This window comes from Tursiops truncatus, chromosome 11 (assembly GCF_011762595.2).
Source record: "Tursiops truncatus isolate mTurTru1 chromosome 11, mTurTru1.mat.Y, whole genome shotgun sequence".
In the NCBI taxonomy this organism is placed as follows: Eukaryota; Metazoa; Chordata; class Mammalia; order Artiodactyla; family Delphinidae; genus Tursiops; species Tursiops truncatus.
Genome location: NC_047044.1, coordinates 9,987,978 through 10,005,171, shown reverse-complemented (window position 1 = coordinate 10,005,171; position 17,194 = coordinate 9,987,978). Strand labels below are relative to the sequence as shown.

Genomic DNA, 17,194 nt, shown 5'->3' with positions numbered 1-17,194 from the left:
GGAAGCCCCTCCCTCCGTTTTAAAAGCAGCCCCACCCCCAACAGACCCCTAAGATGTCAACCTGAAGAAGCTGCTCTCGCCCAAGGGACCTCCAGGCTGAGACCTGGGAGGAGTCAAAGGAGAGAAGTGTGTGTGGGGCAACGGACCATCACCCACCGGAATCCACTCTGGGGGTTCCTGGGGTTGACCAGGATGCAGTCCCACGTGCGACTGGGAGCGTTCTGGAACAGACACAGCTGCCTTTCTTCCCGGACCCGGCCGCTCGAGCTGTAGTCCGCCACGGCCACCTCCTTCACCCGGAATGGGTTGGAGAACAAGTTGGTGACGCCGCTGAGGGTGCTGACCAGGCGGCCAAAGAACTGCATCCTCCGTGGGGCCGGCGGGGAGGCCCCGCCACCTTCCCCCTCAGTCTGGAAGAAAACGGGGTCTCTGGTCAGCCGGGCTCGGTCTCCCATGCGCACCTCACCTCACACGGCGGTTTCCTGCACGGGCACCCAGGTGACTCCCCACCAGCACTGCTCCCCAGATTCTGGGCCTGGAGGGACCTGGAAAGGAGGGGAAAGAGAGAGAAACAGCACTGAGTGGGAGGGAAGAAGGGTTGATGAGAAGTTCCAGGGCTGCCACTGTGCACAGGTGACCAGCACTGTCCTGCCCCCTGACGCAGTTTCCCCAAAAGAGACTCCGTTTCCTCATCTGCAGTGCGGGGCTGCTGTGATCAAAGGAGATGGCAGACATGAACGCACGTGATGGGTGACACTGCCCTGTGCAAACGGGGTGTTCTCACTCTGTAAAGTATGGAGTTAACTTTTGGGAACTCAAAGAGCTTAGCACTGGTCATTTGAATTCCACAAACAAAACCAGTGTCCCCTCTCTACTGGACGCCACAAAGGGACCAGGGTCATCTCACACTCCATCGGGGGCATTTGTCTAAAACCTTTGGCGCCTGCTACCACGGGCTTCCCAAAGAGCTCTGAGAGAACGCCAGAGCAGCCCCTCGGAAATGAACATGAACGTAAAGACTTAGAAACACTGCCATAGGTTTGGGTGGAAATTTTGTTTCCTACCCACAGGGTCACAGTTTCTGCTATGGAAACTGTCCCCAGTTTGGGTAACAGAATCAGATGCCTTGTTATTTCCTGGGTTCCCAGAAAGCACACTACCTTCCTCAGGCAGTGCCACCAAAGCTGCATGACAACTGGCTGGAGGCCACCCCTGCCTCGGAGCCAGGATGTCACCTGCCAAAAGAGCAGGTCAGCTGCAGGCCAGAGCGTGCGAGTGTGGGCAGCGCGGGAGAGCGTGGACATGTGAGTGGATACTAGTCATACCCTGGCCTGTGGGTGGAGGGAGGAGCGACGTTAGGGATGAAAGGAAAAGCAAGAGGCCTACAAAGGATCATCTAAAAAGGCAGTAAGCGTCAACAATAATCATCACACCAGGAGACGTTTACTAAGCACTTACTAGGTAGCAGGCCCTGAGCTAAGCACTGCACGTAACTGTCTCATTTAATTCTCACAAACTGTAGGAGGCAGATGGCCAAAGCACACCATGCAGCTTGGGAGCAAAACTGCATTCAAGGGCTTCCCTGGTGGCGCAGTGGTTGCGAGTCCGTCTGCCAATGCAGGGGACAAGGGTTCGTGCCCCAGTCCGGGAAGATCCCACATAACGCGGAGCAGCTGGACCCGTGAGCCATGGCTGCTGAGCCTGCGTGTCCGGAGCCTGTGCTCCGCAACGGGAGAAGCCACAACAGTGAGAGGCCCGCGTACAGCAAAAAAAAAAAAAAAAACTGCATTCAAATCCCAGCCTCACCACTGACCAGCTGTGTGACCTTGGGCAAGTTACTTAACCTCTCTGAGTCAGTTTCCTCAACTGTAACACGGGGATCACAACAGTGCCTAGTAACAGTACCTGGCAGATAGTAACTTTCAACAAATATTAGCCCTCTTTAGTTCCATCACCCCCTTTTACAGATAAGGAAACTGAGGCTTAGAGACCATGACTGAAGAGCTTTGAAAACGCTGTGAAGCTTTGTAATGTCTTTCCTTTTTTGATGTGGTGTGAGCAGATTGTGACAGTCAGTTTCTCCTCCTTTAAAACGAGGACAACGCTCACCTCTCACGTGCGGTGAGGATTAAATGAGAACGTTCATGAGGATGCTTAGACCTATGTCAAGGTCCTTCTTTCTTCCACACTTGGGAGCTGAAAGGACAGAGGAGCTGGGTACCTGCGCCTTTCCCCACAGCCAGGGGAGAGGGGCTGGGTCCCCAAGAGAAGGCATGGGACTTGGTATCCGGAAAAGAATTCCCCCAAAACAGAACACATGGCATGCACGGCAATATGCTTTATAACAATTTCGTTTCGACACAGAAATGGAAGCAGCTTCAATAGCCAGCATTAGGGGAATTGTAAGTTATGACATGTTACCCCCCAGACACCGTGTGCTCACTAAAGGCCACTGCTGAGAAGGCGGTAACAACTCAGGGAAAGCACGTGGCGTCGTTATAGGCTCGGTGGCAATGAGTCCATGATGCTCCCTGTGCTGTTCTGGGCTGCGAGCTCGGCCTGCAAAGCCACTGCAAAAAAAAAAAAAAACTGATAGAAAACATGCCAAAATACTAAGGGTAGATGAGAGTATTAGGTTTATGGGCAATTTCTTTTTCTTTCCCCTATTTTCCAAATGGTATAGAAAATTATTATATTTTTTATTTTATTTTTTTAATTTTTTGTGGTGCGCGGGGCTCTCACTGCTGTGGCCTCTTCCGTTGCGGAGCACAGGCTCCGGACGCGCAGGCCCAGCGGCCATGGCTCACAGGCCCAGCCGCTCCGCGGCATGTGGGATCTTCCTGGACCGGGGCACAAACCCTTGTCCCCTGCATCGGCAGGCGGACTCTCAACCACTGTGCCACCAGGGAAGCCCAAGCCCTATTATATTTTTTAAAGAAAGTGGGAGTGGGCTTCCCTGGTGGCGCAGTGGTTAAGAATCCGCCAGCCAACGCAGGGGACGCGGGTTTGAGCCCTGGTCCGGGAAGATCCCACATGCCGTGGAGCAACTAAGCCCGTGCACCACAACTACTGAGCCTGTGCTCTAGAGCCCACAAGCCACAACTACTGAGCCCAGGTGCCACAACTACTGAAACCCGAGCGCCTAGAGCCTGTGCTCCGCAGCAAAGAGAACCCACCGCAATGAGAAGCCCGCGCACAGCAAGGAAGAGCATCCCCCGCTCGCTACAACTAGAGAAAGCTGCGCACAGCAGTGAAGACCCAATACAGCCAAAAATAAAAATAAATTGAAAAAAAGAAAACAAGAAAGTGGGAGTGTAGGCTGAGCCTCTGGGGCCTGCATGTGGGGAGTCAGGGGGCGTGGGCGGGTCAGGCCTGGCTTAGAAAAGCAGCACAGAGGCTTCCCAGAGGGCAGGCCGCAGCACCGGGAGAGGCGCTCACAGGGAGCTGGGGAGTCGGGAGCAACCAGCGCCCACGGCCCACCTGGGTTAAGGAGGAGAGTCACCGTGAGGGTCCAGCTGGATGGAAGGCAGATGCCCTGCCCCAGAGGAGAGCCTCCCTCCTCAGGGTCCCCAGGGCTGGTGGCGAGGGTGCCCTACACACACACCGACAGCAGCCTGGCCCCAGAAAGGACAGGCCTGGCCCTCCTCCAGCCTTCCAGGGTAGGCGTGAGGATGAATGACACAGTGGAGGGAAAGTGGGACGCTGGCCACTTTGGGCACACAAACAGTGGCCACTGTCATCACGAGGTGGAAGAAAGGAAATGAAAACCCTGGGCCACATCCTGGACCGACTGTAACAGGCTGGCCTCGTTTCTGTCCCCTTCCTCCTGTCCCCGCCACCTCTGACCCTGGAGCCCAAGTTCTTTCCGGCATAGCTGCAGGGATGGGCGCTGGGCTGGGGGGCAGCTGCCACTCGGAGCGTGGAGGGTCCCTGCGCACACGACCCCACCTGCACCCCTCCCCCCACCCCCTACCCATCCCCGTCCCCTGCCTGGACTGTCCTCCCTGCCGTCTTCACCTGCCCCAGAACCTGCTTTCAAGAAAGGGCTGTCAGACAGATGAATAAACCCCTTCTCATCCTTCAGGACTCAGTTTACGTGCCAGCTCCTTCAAGAATCACACCCTGCGCCTCCCCTCCTCCCAGCCCCAGGCGCACGTGTGCCTTCCTCCGTGCCCCACCCCGCCCAGTGCACGCCCACTGACCACTTAGCCTGGGATGGTGATGCCGTACCTGCTGGCTGGGGGGAGGTGGCCCATCCCCCCTTTATGGGTTTATCCAAGCACCTGGCATGCTGTTCCCGTCTCACAGTGGGCATAACGTAAATGTTTGGTGAATGAATGAGAACAAATGAATAAACCAACTGGAGGCCCCGGGGGGCCAGCACCTCTGAGGCACCCCTCCCTCCCTCCTCTCTTCACCCTGTGCGGTGGTAACACACCACATGTCCCATTCCTCAGCCACTCTGACCACAACAGAAATGCCCAGGAGCTCACCCCAGCACAGGGCATCCCTTACGGGGCACCTGCTGGGCTTTGATCTGGAAAATTCGGTCCTTGAAGCTGAGCTCATTCATACTCCAGACAGGGAACTCGTCAAGCTCGCTGCTGGGCCAGAGGGGCAGGGTGGCCGCTCAGGAGGTGCGTGCCAGGACAGCCGGGCCAGGTGGCTGACCTCACGGGACGGGCCACATGGGGATTCTGGAAGCACACACAGAACTGCTTGAGTTGGAAATCAGGCTTTGTGAGCCCCAGCTGCTTATGACAGGATGTCCCATGATTGGAACGACTGGCACAGGACAGCCTCCGGTGCAGCCGACGTCACCCCGTGCCCTGCCCTGGCAGGACAGGCTGAGAACACAGGGTCAGATGAGAGCGCTCCGCCTCCCCTGACCCCCGCGGACTTCCTTCCTGCAGCGCTTGCCATCCGCACCTCCCAGCCCACGAGCGCATCACTGCATGCTGGCCCACGGCACATCCTCTCACAAGGCCACCTCGCTTTATGGCTGGCAGGGGGTTTTCACGTCTGTCAGCTGCCTCAAAGCTCACAAATGCCCATGAGACAGGGACAGTGCGATCGCTATCCCTGTTTGGCATACGGGGCAACAAGGCCCAGAGAGAGGAAATGGGAGGTGTTGCCTGGCGACTGGACTCACGCCTTCTTCCTCGGACTCCTGACAGCGCTAGCAGAGAGCCTGCACGGAGCACGCAGGCGCTCAATTAGTGCACGAGGAAAGACAGGATGAATGTAGGCATCAGGTGAAACGGCATTTCTACCTCTCGTCCGAGCGTCTGGGCCTCCAAGGCTGCCTCCAAACAAAACATCCCTCCAGATGCTCACCCTGACCTCAGCTCTTCCCAGACTCTTCCCTAAGCCATCGAGGAATGGGGGAGGGCTGGCTCCTGTCACCTCGCACCCAACAACACTGCCCCATCCATCCAGTGCCCACTGAGCACCAGATGCCTCACCAAGTTTGGGGGTAACGATCATATTTATTCCTCAGAACACTCATAAGAGAAGGCATACTTCTTCCCATGTTCCACACAGGGAACTGAGGCACAGGAGGTGATGTAACTTGCCAGGATCTGAACCCAGTTAGTTGGAATCCAGAGCCCCAGCTCGTAATCCCCAAGCGGCCTTCAGGAGGAATCCCGCATGGAATGTGGCTGAGTGAGGCCTGATGTGCAGACCCCCGCGTGCCAAAGCCAAGGCTCTCGCGGAACAGTGCACCGCCGTTCACATGGGCCAGAGCAAAACGGCCTTTCCGAAAAGGAAAAGGTGTCTCTTTCCCCCACTTTGTTTAGCTGGACCACAGCTGGAAGCAAACTGCCCAGAACTGCTGCTGGAGTTCCCCAGCACGGGAGACCCCAATGACTTTAGGACATTTGGGGGCTGGTGGCATGATACAGGGTGACCATTTTACGATCCACTCTAGAAATATTTACCAAGGACCAATCCTGTGGAAGGCACTGTTACAACTGCTGAGAACACACTAGTGAACAGAACAGATTAAATCCCTGCCCTCCTAGAACTTCTATTTTAGAGGGGGCTGTAACAAAGAAGACAAATAGGCAAAATAAAGACAGAGTTTCAGATTAGATGCCAAGGAGAAAAATAAATGAAAGAAGGGAGACAGGAAGTGTCCATGTGGAGATTAAAATTTTAGATAGGGTGAACAAGTCCTCACCAAGAACTTGACCTTGAATAAAGACTTAAAAGAAATGAGGGCAAAAGTCAAATGGGTATGTAGGTGGAGAGTTTTCCAAGCAGAGGGAAGAGCATGTGCAAAGGCCCTGAGGCTGGACCATGCCTGGTGAGTTCCAGGAACAGCAAGGAAGCCAGTAAGGTCAGAGAGGTAACAGGGAGCCAGGCAGGTACATTGAGAGGAGAAGCTATTACAGGGCTTAGAGCAAAGGAGTGATCTTAACTCTGGCTGGATGCGGGGTGTAGAGAGGCATCAAGGATAATCTCACAGGTCTTCCCTGGTGGCGCAGTGGTTAAGAAACCACCTGCCAATGCAGGGGACACGGGTTTGAGCCCTGTTCCGGGAAGATCCCACATGCCACGGAGCAACTGAGCCCGTGCGCCACGACTACTGAAGCCTGTATGCCTACAGCCCATGCTCTGCAACAAGAGAAGCCATCGCGATAAGTAGCCCCTGCTCGCCACAACTAGAGAAAGCCCACACGCAGCAACGAAGACCCAATGCAGCCATAACTAAATAAATAAATGTATTTTTTTAAAAAAGGATAATCTCACAGCTTGAGCCAGAGCAACCAAAAGAATACTGCCATTTCCTAAAGATGGGAAAGTGCGTGTGAGGGACAGATTTTGGTAGAGGGTGAGGGAAGGGATGAAGGGGATGGATACAGGTGCTTAAGTCTAAGTACTTTAAGTTTGAAATTCCTAAGTTTGAGATGTTGAGGGAGCAAATATGTGTGTGTCTATCATTCAGCGAAAATGTCTGGACTGGACTGGAGATATAAATTTGGAAGTTGGAGTCAGAGTAGAGATGGTACTTAAAGCTATGTCACTGGATGAGATCACCAAAAAAAATGAGGATGGACAAAAAAAGAGAAGAGGCATTTAAGGCACGGACCTATTAAAATGCTCTCCCAGGAGCCACATTCTATAAAGTGAAGCTTGTAACACAAGACCTCCCCTTCACTACAGCCCCTACCTCTTCCCACACACACACCCAGTACATACGCGCAGACACACACACACACACCGCATTTAAATTTCTCCTTCCTTTATCTCTCGGTGATGTCATTCTGCTGAGTGAGAAGGAAATTCCCTTTTGAGGATACTGTCATTTAATAAGAAAGTAACCCACGGAAGGGAAAAAGTGCCCTGGGCACTTAGACAACAGTAGTGACCCTTACAGAGCAGAGCAATCCCACCACAGGCTCTGGTGTTATAAAGTACTCTCTTCAGATTCTAGCTCCAACCACATCAGTTGGTGTGAACTCAGGCAACTCAATTGCCCTCTCTTCCTTATTGATTTAAATGGGAGTAACATTGGCTATGAAGGTAGCCTAGAATATAGCAAAGAGTCCACTAATATTTGTGAAATAAATGAGGAATGAATGAATAAACGGTAAGAATAACACAGAAAAGAGCCTGACTCATAGCAGATGGTCAATAAATCTGTACATGCTAAATGCAAGACTTGTCTTTCCCTCCTTGATTTTTCATTCTGTCCCTTTCCCTTTTCTGCCAATGACACAATAGCAAACCCATGCATTTGCACAGGGCCATGCTGGTTACAAAGCTTTGCCTTCTACATTTTCTCAAATTTTGAACCTCATGGCAGCCTGAGGAGGGCAGGAAATAACAATCCCCCTGTCACAGATGAGGAAACTGAGACTCAGACAGGAAATGGTCTACAAACTCCAGGAAAATTTTAAGGCAGAGACAATAACAAAAACACTGCATTCAGCCCAAGGGTGGAGCATCTGTGGTGCCAAACCAAACTTGCCTGACATCCTGTTGGGTGGGTAAGAGGGCAGGTGAAGGGAAAGACTCAGAAGTTTAGGGGAAGGGAAGGTATTTGAGGTCGTGTGAGTAGTCCATACAAAACATGTGCACAGGTCCCTGAGCCCTGTGCCCTCCCTGTCCCACACCCACCGGCCTGCCCGTTCCAGTCACATGGTCACAAGGGTCACACACTTCCTGTCACCAGCTTCCAGGTCATCGGTGGGAGCAGGAGGTGGACACAGGACTGGGGGACTGGGAGACTCTGGGGTGACTAGGCTATGGGAGAGGAGGGAGCATGGGGGGCGTAGGCACAGATGAAATCTGGAGGCACCTGGGAGACAATAAGCAGGGAGAAGCAGGGAGTTAGAAATGGGGAAGAGTGATGGAGAACAGGGCAGACAGATGGAGGGACACAGAAGACAGAGATGCAGTGGGGGATCGGGTGGGAACACACAGAGGCGGAAAAATCGGGAGCACTTAGAAAGGCACAGAAAGAAAGCTGGGAACAATGATTGGGAACCAGACTGAAAGCTGGGGGCACTAAGAGGCACTGAGAGCCGGGGGACGACGGGAAGGGGTTGACTCAGAACGTGAGGCACGGGATAGAGGAGAGACGCACAGGGAAGAAAAAGGGGGAACCCAGGGTCGCAGCTGGGGTCCCTGAGGGAACACAAGTTAGAGATGAGACAAGAGCGGTCACAGGATGGGAGCTGGGGACGCTTGGGGATCAAAGGGTGGAAGCTGGGGGCATTTAGGGGTCAAAAAAGGGTTAATGGAGGACATGCCTCGGAATCGGGGAACAAGAGGGAAGCCTGCGGGACGGTCGGGGTGAAGTCCAAGGAGTCTGGGACACGAAGAAGGTTTGGGAAAGGTGCCCCTGGCCCCGCCTTCCCCGCGCCGTCACTCACCTCGGCTAACTCAGCACTTCTACTTCCTTCTACTTCCGCAAACAGACGCGCCCCGGGCCACGTGACAACCCGGCCACGGCTCTCCGCCAGTCACCGAAGTCTGTGCTTCGCGAGAGGAAGGCAGGGGCGGGGCTCCGCCATCTTCTATAACTGCCCAATGGAAGGGGCTCCCATGGCCGAGAGAGGCCGGGCTTTGGGCTGAGCCAATCCTCGGCGGCGGGGCGCGGCCACGTCTGTGCGGGGCGGAAGGTTCGCGTTACCGCTCCTTGGCAGACATGTTAATGGGGGGCAGGGGTCTCACCGTTCTCCGCCCTCAGCCCACTAAAACGGTCAGAGGCCTGAAGTCTGAACCTGCCTTTTACGACGGCTCGTAAAGACAAAAACAAAACCAACAAAGATCTGTTAGGGCATAACAAGCAGGAACCTGCTTTGATTTTGCCGGGTACCTCCAAGCTAAGGTTGCCAGATTTAGCAAATAAAAATACGGGATTAAATTTCGATTTCAGCTGAACAATGATTTTTTAGTATAAGCAAAAAATACTTAGTTATGGTAAAAAAAAAAAATTATTCCTTGGTTTCTGGCAGCCCTTCCCCAAGCCGATCTCAGGAAATATTGCAGCACTTTTAGTAGAAACTTGGGCAAATGACTTGGTCTCTGTGAACTCCTCATCTGAGAGTGAGCACAGTAATACCTCACGGGGTTGTTATGATGACTAGAGATAAATTAGTCCCCCTGCCTGCACATAGTGGGATTTCAATAAATGACAGTTGTGGGACTTCCCTGGTGGTTGGTCCAGTGGTTAAGACTCAGCGCTCCCTGTGCAGGGGGCCTGGGTTGCATCCCTGATCAGGGATCTAGATCTCACATGCCACAACTAAGAGTTCGCATGCTGCAACTAAAGATCCCGCGTGAACAAAGACTGGAGACAGCCAAATAAATAAATAAAAATATTAAAAAATAAATGACAGTTGTTATCATTAGTAATGCTGAGAATGCATTAAATAGAAGGGAGGAGGCTGGGTTTTAGCCACAAATCTGCTTCTGCCTGAACAGATCATGTCCCCTGTCCAGCCTGCCAGGCTTGGTTAGACGCATTTTCTTCCCCCTAATCATTCCCCAGCCCTAGATCTAGATAAATTGTCCAAACTGCTCTCTGTTGGCATGGGAAGGGTAGTTTCTGTTTGTTATTCCTGTGAATAGAAGAATATTTCTGCCTGTCTGTCCCAAGATATTAGTGCCCAGACTGGGGGCAGCCGATGTAACTGGGACAAGATTTAGTTAAGAATCTAGACAAGTTAAGAAAACTAACCACAGTAAGTACTATTTGTACAGAGCTTTGCCAGTTACAAAGTAACTTGACTTCACATCCATCATCTGGGGATTGTAGTTACTCTTGTTCATATTTTACGGGTGAAGAAACTGTTCCTTTAAACTAAGATTAAAATTTTGTTCGGAGTTTCAGCTTTGAGTTGAGAGAATGGGAAGAAGACTCAGAATTCTCAGTGAAATGTATCTTGCCCTCCGCACCCCCAAACAATTGAAATTAGGGCAATGGTTATCAGGGAGCTTGCAAAAGGTCGGGTATTCCACCCACTGCTGAGCAATCTGACCTGGGAAACCTCAGAGGTTCAACAGGATGAGTCCCATTCTTCAGCAAATAGTCTCCCGTATTCAAGGTGAGTCTACAAGGCAGGTCTGGCAACACAGACACACAACTGAATCTGAAATGCAGAAAAGGCCAAGGAAGAGAGATCAATCATCTGGATCAATCTTTAGAAACACTAAAAGAACCATAGAGGAAATTAATAAAATAGAGTAGAAAGAAAGTAATAAATAGAAGAAAATAATACAATAGATTCAAGGCCTGATGAAGTTGAGTGCCCCTCCCTTGGGTGTTTCTGGTGAAAACTATTAAATGAGTGGGTAAAGCAAGAGATGAAGAATCCGGAGTCGGTAGGAAGCGCTGAATGAGCAAGCAGTGGAAAGGGAGGGGGCAAGTGAGCACCGAGAAGGTACTCCTTTCAGTTTCTGCTGGATTTCGCTTTGGAGCAGTTCAAGCCAAAGAGCTTCTCTTGAGGGGCTGTGCTCCCTGCAGCTACAGTCATCCCAGAGCCCAAAGTCGACCCAAGTCCCCTCCTCAAAGAGTTAGCTGGAAATTAACGAACATGCTCACGGTGAATTTTACACTTTTACCTTGTTTGATCCTCACGACGATCCTGAGAAGTAGTACTATTATCTCCACCTTAGAGATGAGAAACCAAGATTCTGTCAGGGGAAATGATTCACAGAGTCACATGTCAGCGAGAGGCAGAACCAGAATCAAGACCTGTCTTGACTTTTCTTTCCCTACACGGCAGGAGGACCTACTATGTGTCAGGCAGTGTTCTTGGTGCTGAGGAAACCACAGCAAAGAAAATAGACAAAATCCTTGCCGTCACAGTGTTCACAGTCTTGTTGGGAAAGACAGACAATAAGACAGAGAGGTCAGACATAGAGTGTGTTTTGCTAAAGTCTTTGGGTGAAGTGTCATGATATTACCATCTTACTTTCAAAAAACCTAGTGTGTTGAATCTGGGGTTGTGTATATGAGTGCCTTTGTATTCATCCTTCCATTTTCTGTGTGTTTGAACATTTTTATAATTAAAAAGTTGGGAAGGGCTTCCCTGGTGGCGCAGTGGTTAAGAGTCTGCCTGCCGATGCAGGGGACATGGGTTCGTGCCCCGGTCCCGGAGGATCCCGCATGCCGCGGAGCGGCTGGGCCCGTGAGCCATGGCCGCTGGGCCTGCACCTCCGGAGCCTGTGCTCCGTAGTTGGCAATGAGGCTGAAGGGAAATCAGGGCCTGTAGTACACTGTGGACAATTTCTAAACTTTAGCTTTCGCTCTGAGGGAAATGGGGAGCCACGGGAAGTTTTTGAGCACAGGAGTGGCCTGTCAGACTTACCTTTTAACAAACTGTGTCTGTTCTGTAGGAATAGACTGTAAGGGCAAGGCAGAGGCTTGGGAGACCAATGAGGAGGCTCTTGCAGCAACCCAGGTGAGGTGAGAGATGATGGTGTGACCACCATCCCATTTAATCATCACAACTGTAGAATCATTACAATCGGGGTTTGTATTATGACAAAATGTGGAAGGTACAGAGGGCTTTGCGAGAAGGCATGGTTGAACTCTGTCTTCTGGGGAGATCTGTGAGATGACTCTTGAACAGGGGTGGGCAAACTATCCCACCTGCCACGTGTTCCTGGAAATAAAATTTTGTTGGAACACAGCACCATTCGTTTATGTATGAACGTACTTTCCACAGTGGCGGAGTTGAGTCATCATGACAGAAGCTGTATGGCCCACAAAGCCTGAAATATTTCTATTTGGACCTTTACAGAAAAAAAAAAAAAACACCAACCCTTGATCTTAAGTTGGGTTTCAAAGGTTGAATGGGAGTTTGCCAGCTGGATTAGGAAAGTAAGAAAGCCCGGTGGAAAGAGCCGTATGGGCAAAGGGCAACATCGTGAGATTGTGTGGATTGTTTGGGGAACGGCAACAGGTCAGGTGTTGCTGGAACCTGCTGTGTGAGCAGGTGAATGGGCAGGTGAGCCCCAGAGGCAAGGCACGAAGGGTCACGAGTGCCAGGCTGAGCCTGAGGACGTTGCCCTACGGGCGATGGGGGCCCCAGAATGGTTACAGGCAGGGAAGTGACTAGAAAAAAAAATCATTCTGCTGCAGTGGAAGAGTTGACTGAAGGGCCCAGAGGCCACAAGGCAGCTGTGTAATGCTTACAGTAACGAGGTGGCTCTGTTTTGAGGAGGGGGCCATCGGGGCTTGTGCCTTCCTCAGGGGGGAAACGAGCACAGGTGACCTTGAGCTGTGAGGCTGCGGCCACGTGTGCTCCCAGCCTAAGGGGGACAGCCAGTCCTGGCCAACAAAGGCAGGATTTTCCCCACTTGGGGGTCCCTCAGCCCAGCTCAGGGGCTCACAGGACAGACTGTGGGCTGAGGGGAGGCTGGTTCTCAGGGCCAGCAGGCCAGGGAAGCTTGGCCAAGAAGCTGGCCTGAGCCTGGGTTCTGAAGGATGCGGAGGGTTTGGAGAGCCTGCTGAGCAGACGGCATTTCAGACAAAGATGCAGGCCGTGCGCTGGGGATCATGCAGGATGTGGCTTCTCAGGACGAGGTCCAACGGGGGGTTCATGAGGGTCAGAGTGTGCAAAGCCTTCATCCCTGTCTTCTTCCTCCTGGGCTTCTCATCCTCACTTAAGCTTCTTCAGTCAGCAATTATGATTTATTTCCCCCTGAGCCGTGCAGCATGCGGGATCTTCCCCGACCAGGGATTGAACCCGTGTCCCCTGCAGTGGAAGCGCAGAGTCTTAACCACTGTACCACCAGGGAAGTCCTCAGCCAGCAATTATGAAGTGCCTACTACTGTCTGCACGGCCTCACTCCTGGTGGTGTGGGGTCACACGAAAGATATCCATTCTTGGGCTTCCCTGGTGGCGCAGTGGTTGAGAGTCCGCCTGCCGATGCCCCGGTCCGGGAAGATCCCACATGCCGTGGAGCGGCTGGGCCCGTGAGCCATGGCCGCTGAGCCTGCGCGTCCGGAGCCTGTGCTCCGCAACGGGAGAGACCACAGCAGTGAGAGGCCCGCGTACCGCAAAAAAGAAAAACAAAAAAAGATATCCATTCCTGTCCTTAAAGTTCACAATTGAATACAAAGTTGCCTCAAATACAGAGATAATTGTTTGTTGTGAAAAGGCACTGGAATAAAGGCAAATCCGGTCTTCCTGAGGAGATCACGAACTGACAGCAGATGATGCCCCAGACTCCGTCAGGCAGGATAGGCTAGGGGATGCTGCAGTAACGAGCAACCCCACAGTCTCGCTGGCTTAACTGAGTTAACATCTTTGTTCACACTGTGCGTCTGATGTGGGAGGGTGGTGGGCGGGGCGTCCTGTTTATCAGAATCACTCGGGAACCCAGGCTGAGGGGGCCTCTGCTCTACACGGGGCTGGGGATGCGGTGACTCAGGCCCTGGGTCCTAAAGCCGCCGCTCAGAAGTGACGCGTGAGTCTTCTGCTCACATTTCACTGGCCGAAGCGCATCACGTGGCCACACCCAACCTCAAGGGAGCTGGGAAATGCAGTCCTACCAGGCGGCCGGAAGAAGAGGAACTAGGATAGTTGCAAATATCCCAAATAACTACACCGATTGACAAGGCAATGAGGTTCCGTTTTTGTTTGTGATGACAGAAACCTCCCTGCTTAAGCAACTGTAAATCATATTCCCAGCCAGTCTTCAGCCTAAAGTTTTCTAAAATGTATATAAATTAATTTAATATGGCAATACCACCATAATTTTAGAGCTTTTGGAAGAGAGGACTGAGTAAGAGGCACAGGGTTCTATGGGATTAAGAAGAAAGAGACCAGAATGAGTCAGGACTCTCTTGATGGGAAGCCTCAGAAACCCGACTCAAATTAGCACCGGCAAACAGGCAAAAAGACTGGAAAGTAACCAGAGAATCTCCCAGAATCCAAGAAAGAGGTGACCGGCCAAATGCTGGAGGGACCTCACGGTGAGCCTTAAACAGGCCCTCCACGGCCTCTGTCTTTCAGCACATCCATCTCACTCTTCTCTGGCTTCTTCTGCCCAGGAGCGAGGAACGTAGCCCCCGCACCACCTACAGCTCTCAGCACTGGAGATGGACTGAGCTTCTTCCCTTAGTTCCTGGAAATGACTCTCACTGAGTCAGCTTGGGCTGTGTGCCCACCCCCGAGCCCATCAGCTCTGGCAGCTCCCACTCTAGCTGGGCATGCACAGAATTATCAGGAGAAAAGAGGGTGCTGGGCACACAGCATCCTACAGAGGCCCTTTCAGCCCTCAAGGAGGTGATTCCAAGATAGAGAAGACCACCAGAGGCCAAGAGCAGAGAGGGGGTCTGAAGCCTTGGGTGATGACACGGGCCAGGCACGGTGAGTGAAATGGCAGGGAGAGGAGGTGAGGTCCCAAAGGAAGAACATGGGCAGAACCCACTGGGCAACCATGCATGTTTGAATTATCCTGGATGATCTACATTCTGTCCTGGTGGCCCTTGTTTATGTCCCAGGGGCTCCCGAAACTCTGCTGCAAATCACACATTTGTGAGCAGGCTGAATCGAATGGTCTCTGGGACGCAGTAGTCATCAGGGGGAATGGCAGGGACTCCCCGAGGATCCTGCCACTGGTGGTCAGGCAGGGCACAGCGGACAGCCAGCGAGTGGACACAGCCTCCACTATCAGGGCAGAAGGACCTTTTAGGAAATTAACCATACCCTCTCCCTCCCTCCCTCCCTCCCCTGCCCAGCCTGCCCCACTGCTTCAGCCTAGGACACGGCCCAGCCCCAGCGGAGCAAGGGCAACTCCTCCATTCATCCAGCAAATAGTTACTGTGCCACAACTACATGACGGCCGGGGCTAGGCACTGGGGACACAAAAATGAAAAGATGTATTTCTAGTCCTTAAGGAACTTGTGGATTAAGAGGAGAAGACAGCCACAAAAACACGGAACACGAACTCGGAGGGAAAAGTGCCATTGTGCAGGGGGCCCATCCCTGCTGTGAGGGCAGGAGCCTGGGTCCGCCCGGGGGTTACTCGGGAAGCTCGCTGAGGAACGTGACCTGTGCGCTGGGTATTGAAGGACAAGCTGCACCTGGGGAGGGAGTTTCCGGTCGAGGGGTCTACAGGAGCCAAAGCGTGGCGGTATGGAAGAGCCCAGAGGGAGGGGTGAGAGCTGGGCAGTCAGAGGAGGCAGAGGCCAGACCTAGAAGGTCTGTGGAGAGAGTCAACTTTGTTCTGAAGGCAGTGGGGAGCCGTGGAAGTTTCTGAGCCCAGGAGTGTCCGGGTCCAATTTAGGTTTTAGAAAGCTCTCTCTACTTTCCCCCTGGAGGCTGGATTAGAAGGTGCTGGAGGCAGGGAGACCAGACAGGAGGCCGTTGCCATGTCCAGGAGGAGAGATGCTGTGATTTGAACTGAGACCATGGCTGAGCGAAGAGAGCGGAGCATGGAGGGAAGCTAAGGAGACCACGGGGACTTGGTGACGGGTTAGCTGTGGGACTGAGGGACGGGGGTGAGGCAAGGATGGTGGCCTGGTTTCTCTCTAAGGTGATTGATTGGAAGGTGGTATCACCAACCCATCAGAGAAATGTGTGGGGAGCAGGGGTGCAGGCTGGGAGGGTGACGCTGAGTGGCGCTGTGACTGTGGTGGGCTGGACGTAACGGAAGCGAGGGTGGGGGGGGTCGGGGGGGGTGGAGGGATGGGGGGAGGGCAGGGGGAAATCCACATCTACTGTGTAGCTGTTTAAGAAGATCTGGCCCCTGAGACACAGAGGCGCGCAGGTGAGAGATTAGGGAGTCATCAGCATCAGATGCCGCCTGGACTCTTGAGGGTTAATAAGATTCCCCTGGGAGAAGAGACTGTGGGCAAAGGCGGAAGCTCTGAGCATCACTGATCACCGAGAGGTCAAGAGGAACCAGAGACGGAGACTGAAAAAGGAGGAGAGAAACCCACGCCTTGGAACCCAGGGGCCAGAGTGTATCAAAAGGAGGAGGGGAGGGAGCAACAAGGTCCAGGGCTGTCAAAGGACAAGACAGATTAGGACGGAACACGGGCCCGGATTTAGCAACAGAGAGGTCACGTGGACCTCAGCAAGAGTCCCTTCAGAGGACTGTGGGTACTGGAGCGAGGCTGGGAGGGGAGGGGGCAGGGAGGGCTCAGAGGCAGAGACGACTCGAGCGTCTGGCCATAAAAGGGAAGAAAAGGCAAAGGTTGGGTGGGTGGAGGAGCGAAATGTAGGGGAGTGGGTGTTACAGATGGCAGCCGCTTGGGGAAATTTCGGGGCTGAGAGGACAGGAGCCGGAGGGTGAGTCTGAGGGTCCAGGAAAGAAGAGAGGGAGGTAGCTTTGGGGCCGGAGGGGGAGCAGCTTGTGCCGGGACTGAGAGAGAGGGGATGAACAGTGCAGGGAGCTGAGGCCGGGCCTCGCAGGTGGGGGCGAGGACGAGGCCAGCGAGAATGGGGTTTGGAGAAGGGAGGCGGTGATCAGGGACCCCGAGTGCCTGGCTGTGACTGGAGGAGGACTTCGCAGTGGAGTCTTGTTGCTGTGGGTGTCGTGTTCGTGGTGGTAGTTTCTCTCCGAAGCCCAGAGCAGCTGGCAGGGCAGAAGAGTAGCAGACAAACGAGGTGCCCAAGGTTATGGGTTTACAGGCTCGGGGCATGGAAAGGACTCAGACTAGGAGTGGCAGATTTCCAAGTACACTGAAGCTGTCAGGAGGAAAAAGTTTTTAGAGGGA

At 53.0% G+C, this 17,194-nt stretch overlaps 1 protein-coding gene across 4 annotated transcripts in view; it reads right to left on the bottom strand.

Annotated features, from left to right (window-relative positions):
• PLA2G6 (phospholipase A2 group VI) overlaps window positions 1–10,607 on the bottom strand; it is a 50,374-nt gene extending 39,767 nt beyond the window's left edge. For 2 of the 4 annotated variants that reach the window (XM_033866060.2, XM_073788185.1), the window contains exons 1-4: window positions 10,497–10,607; window positions 8,886–9,118; window positions 2,444–2,570; window positions 157–545 (exon numbers count right to left, since the gene is read on the bottom strand). In XM_033866060.2, the coding sequence (XP_033721951.1) occupies window positions 157–455 (299 nt within the window). In that variant the 5' untranslated portion in view covers window positions 456–545; window positions 2,444–2,570; window positions 8,886–9,118; window positions 10,497–10,607. The remainder of the gene's footprint in view (window positions 1–156; window positions 546–2,443; window positions 2,571–8,885; window positions 9,119–10,496) is intronic. The other 2 variants (XM_073788183.1, XM_073788184.1) reach the window with 2 other exon arrangements.
• Window positions 10,608–17,194: the final 6,587 nt, after the last annotated feature.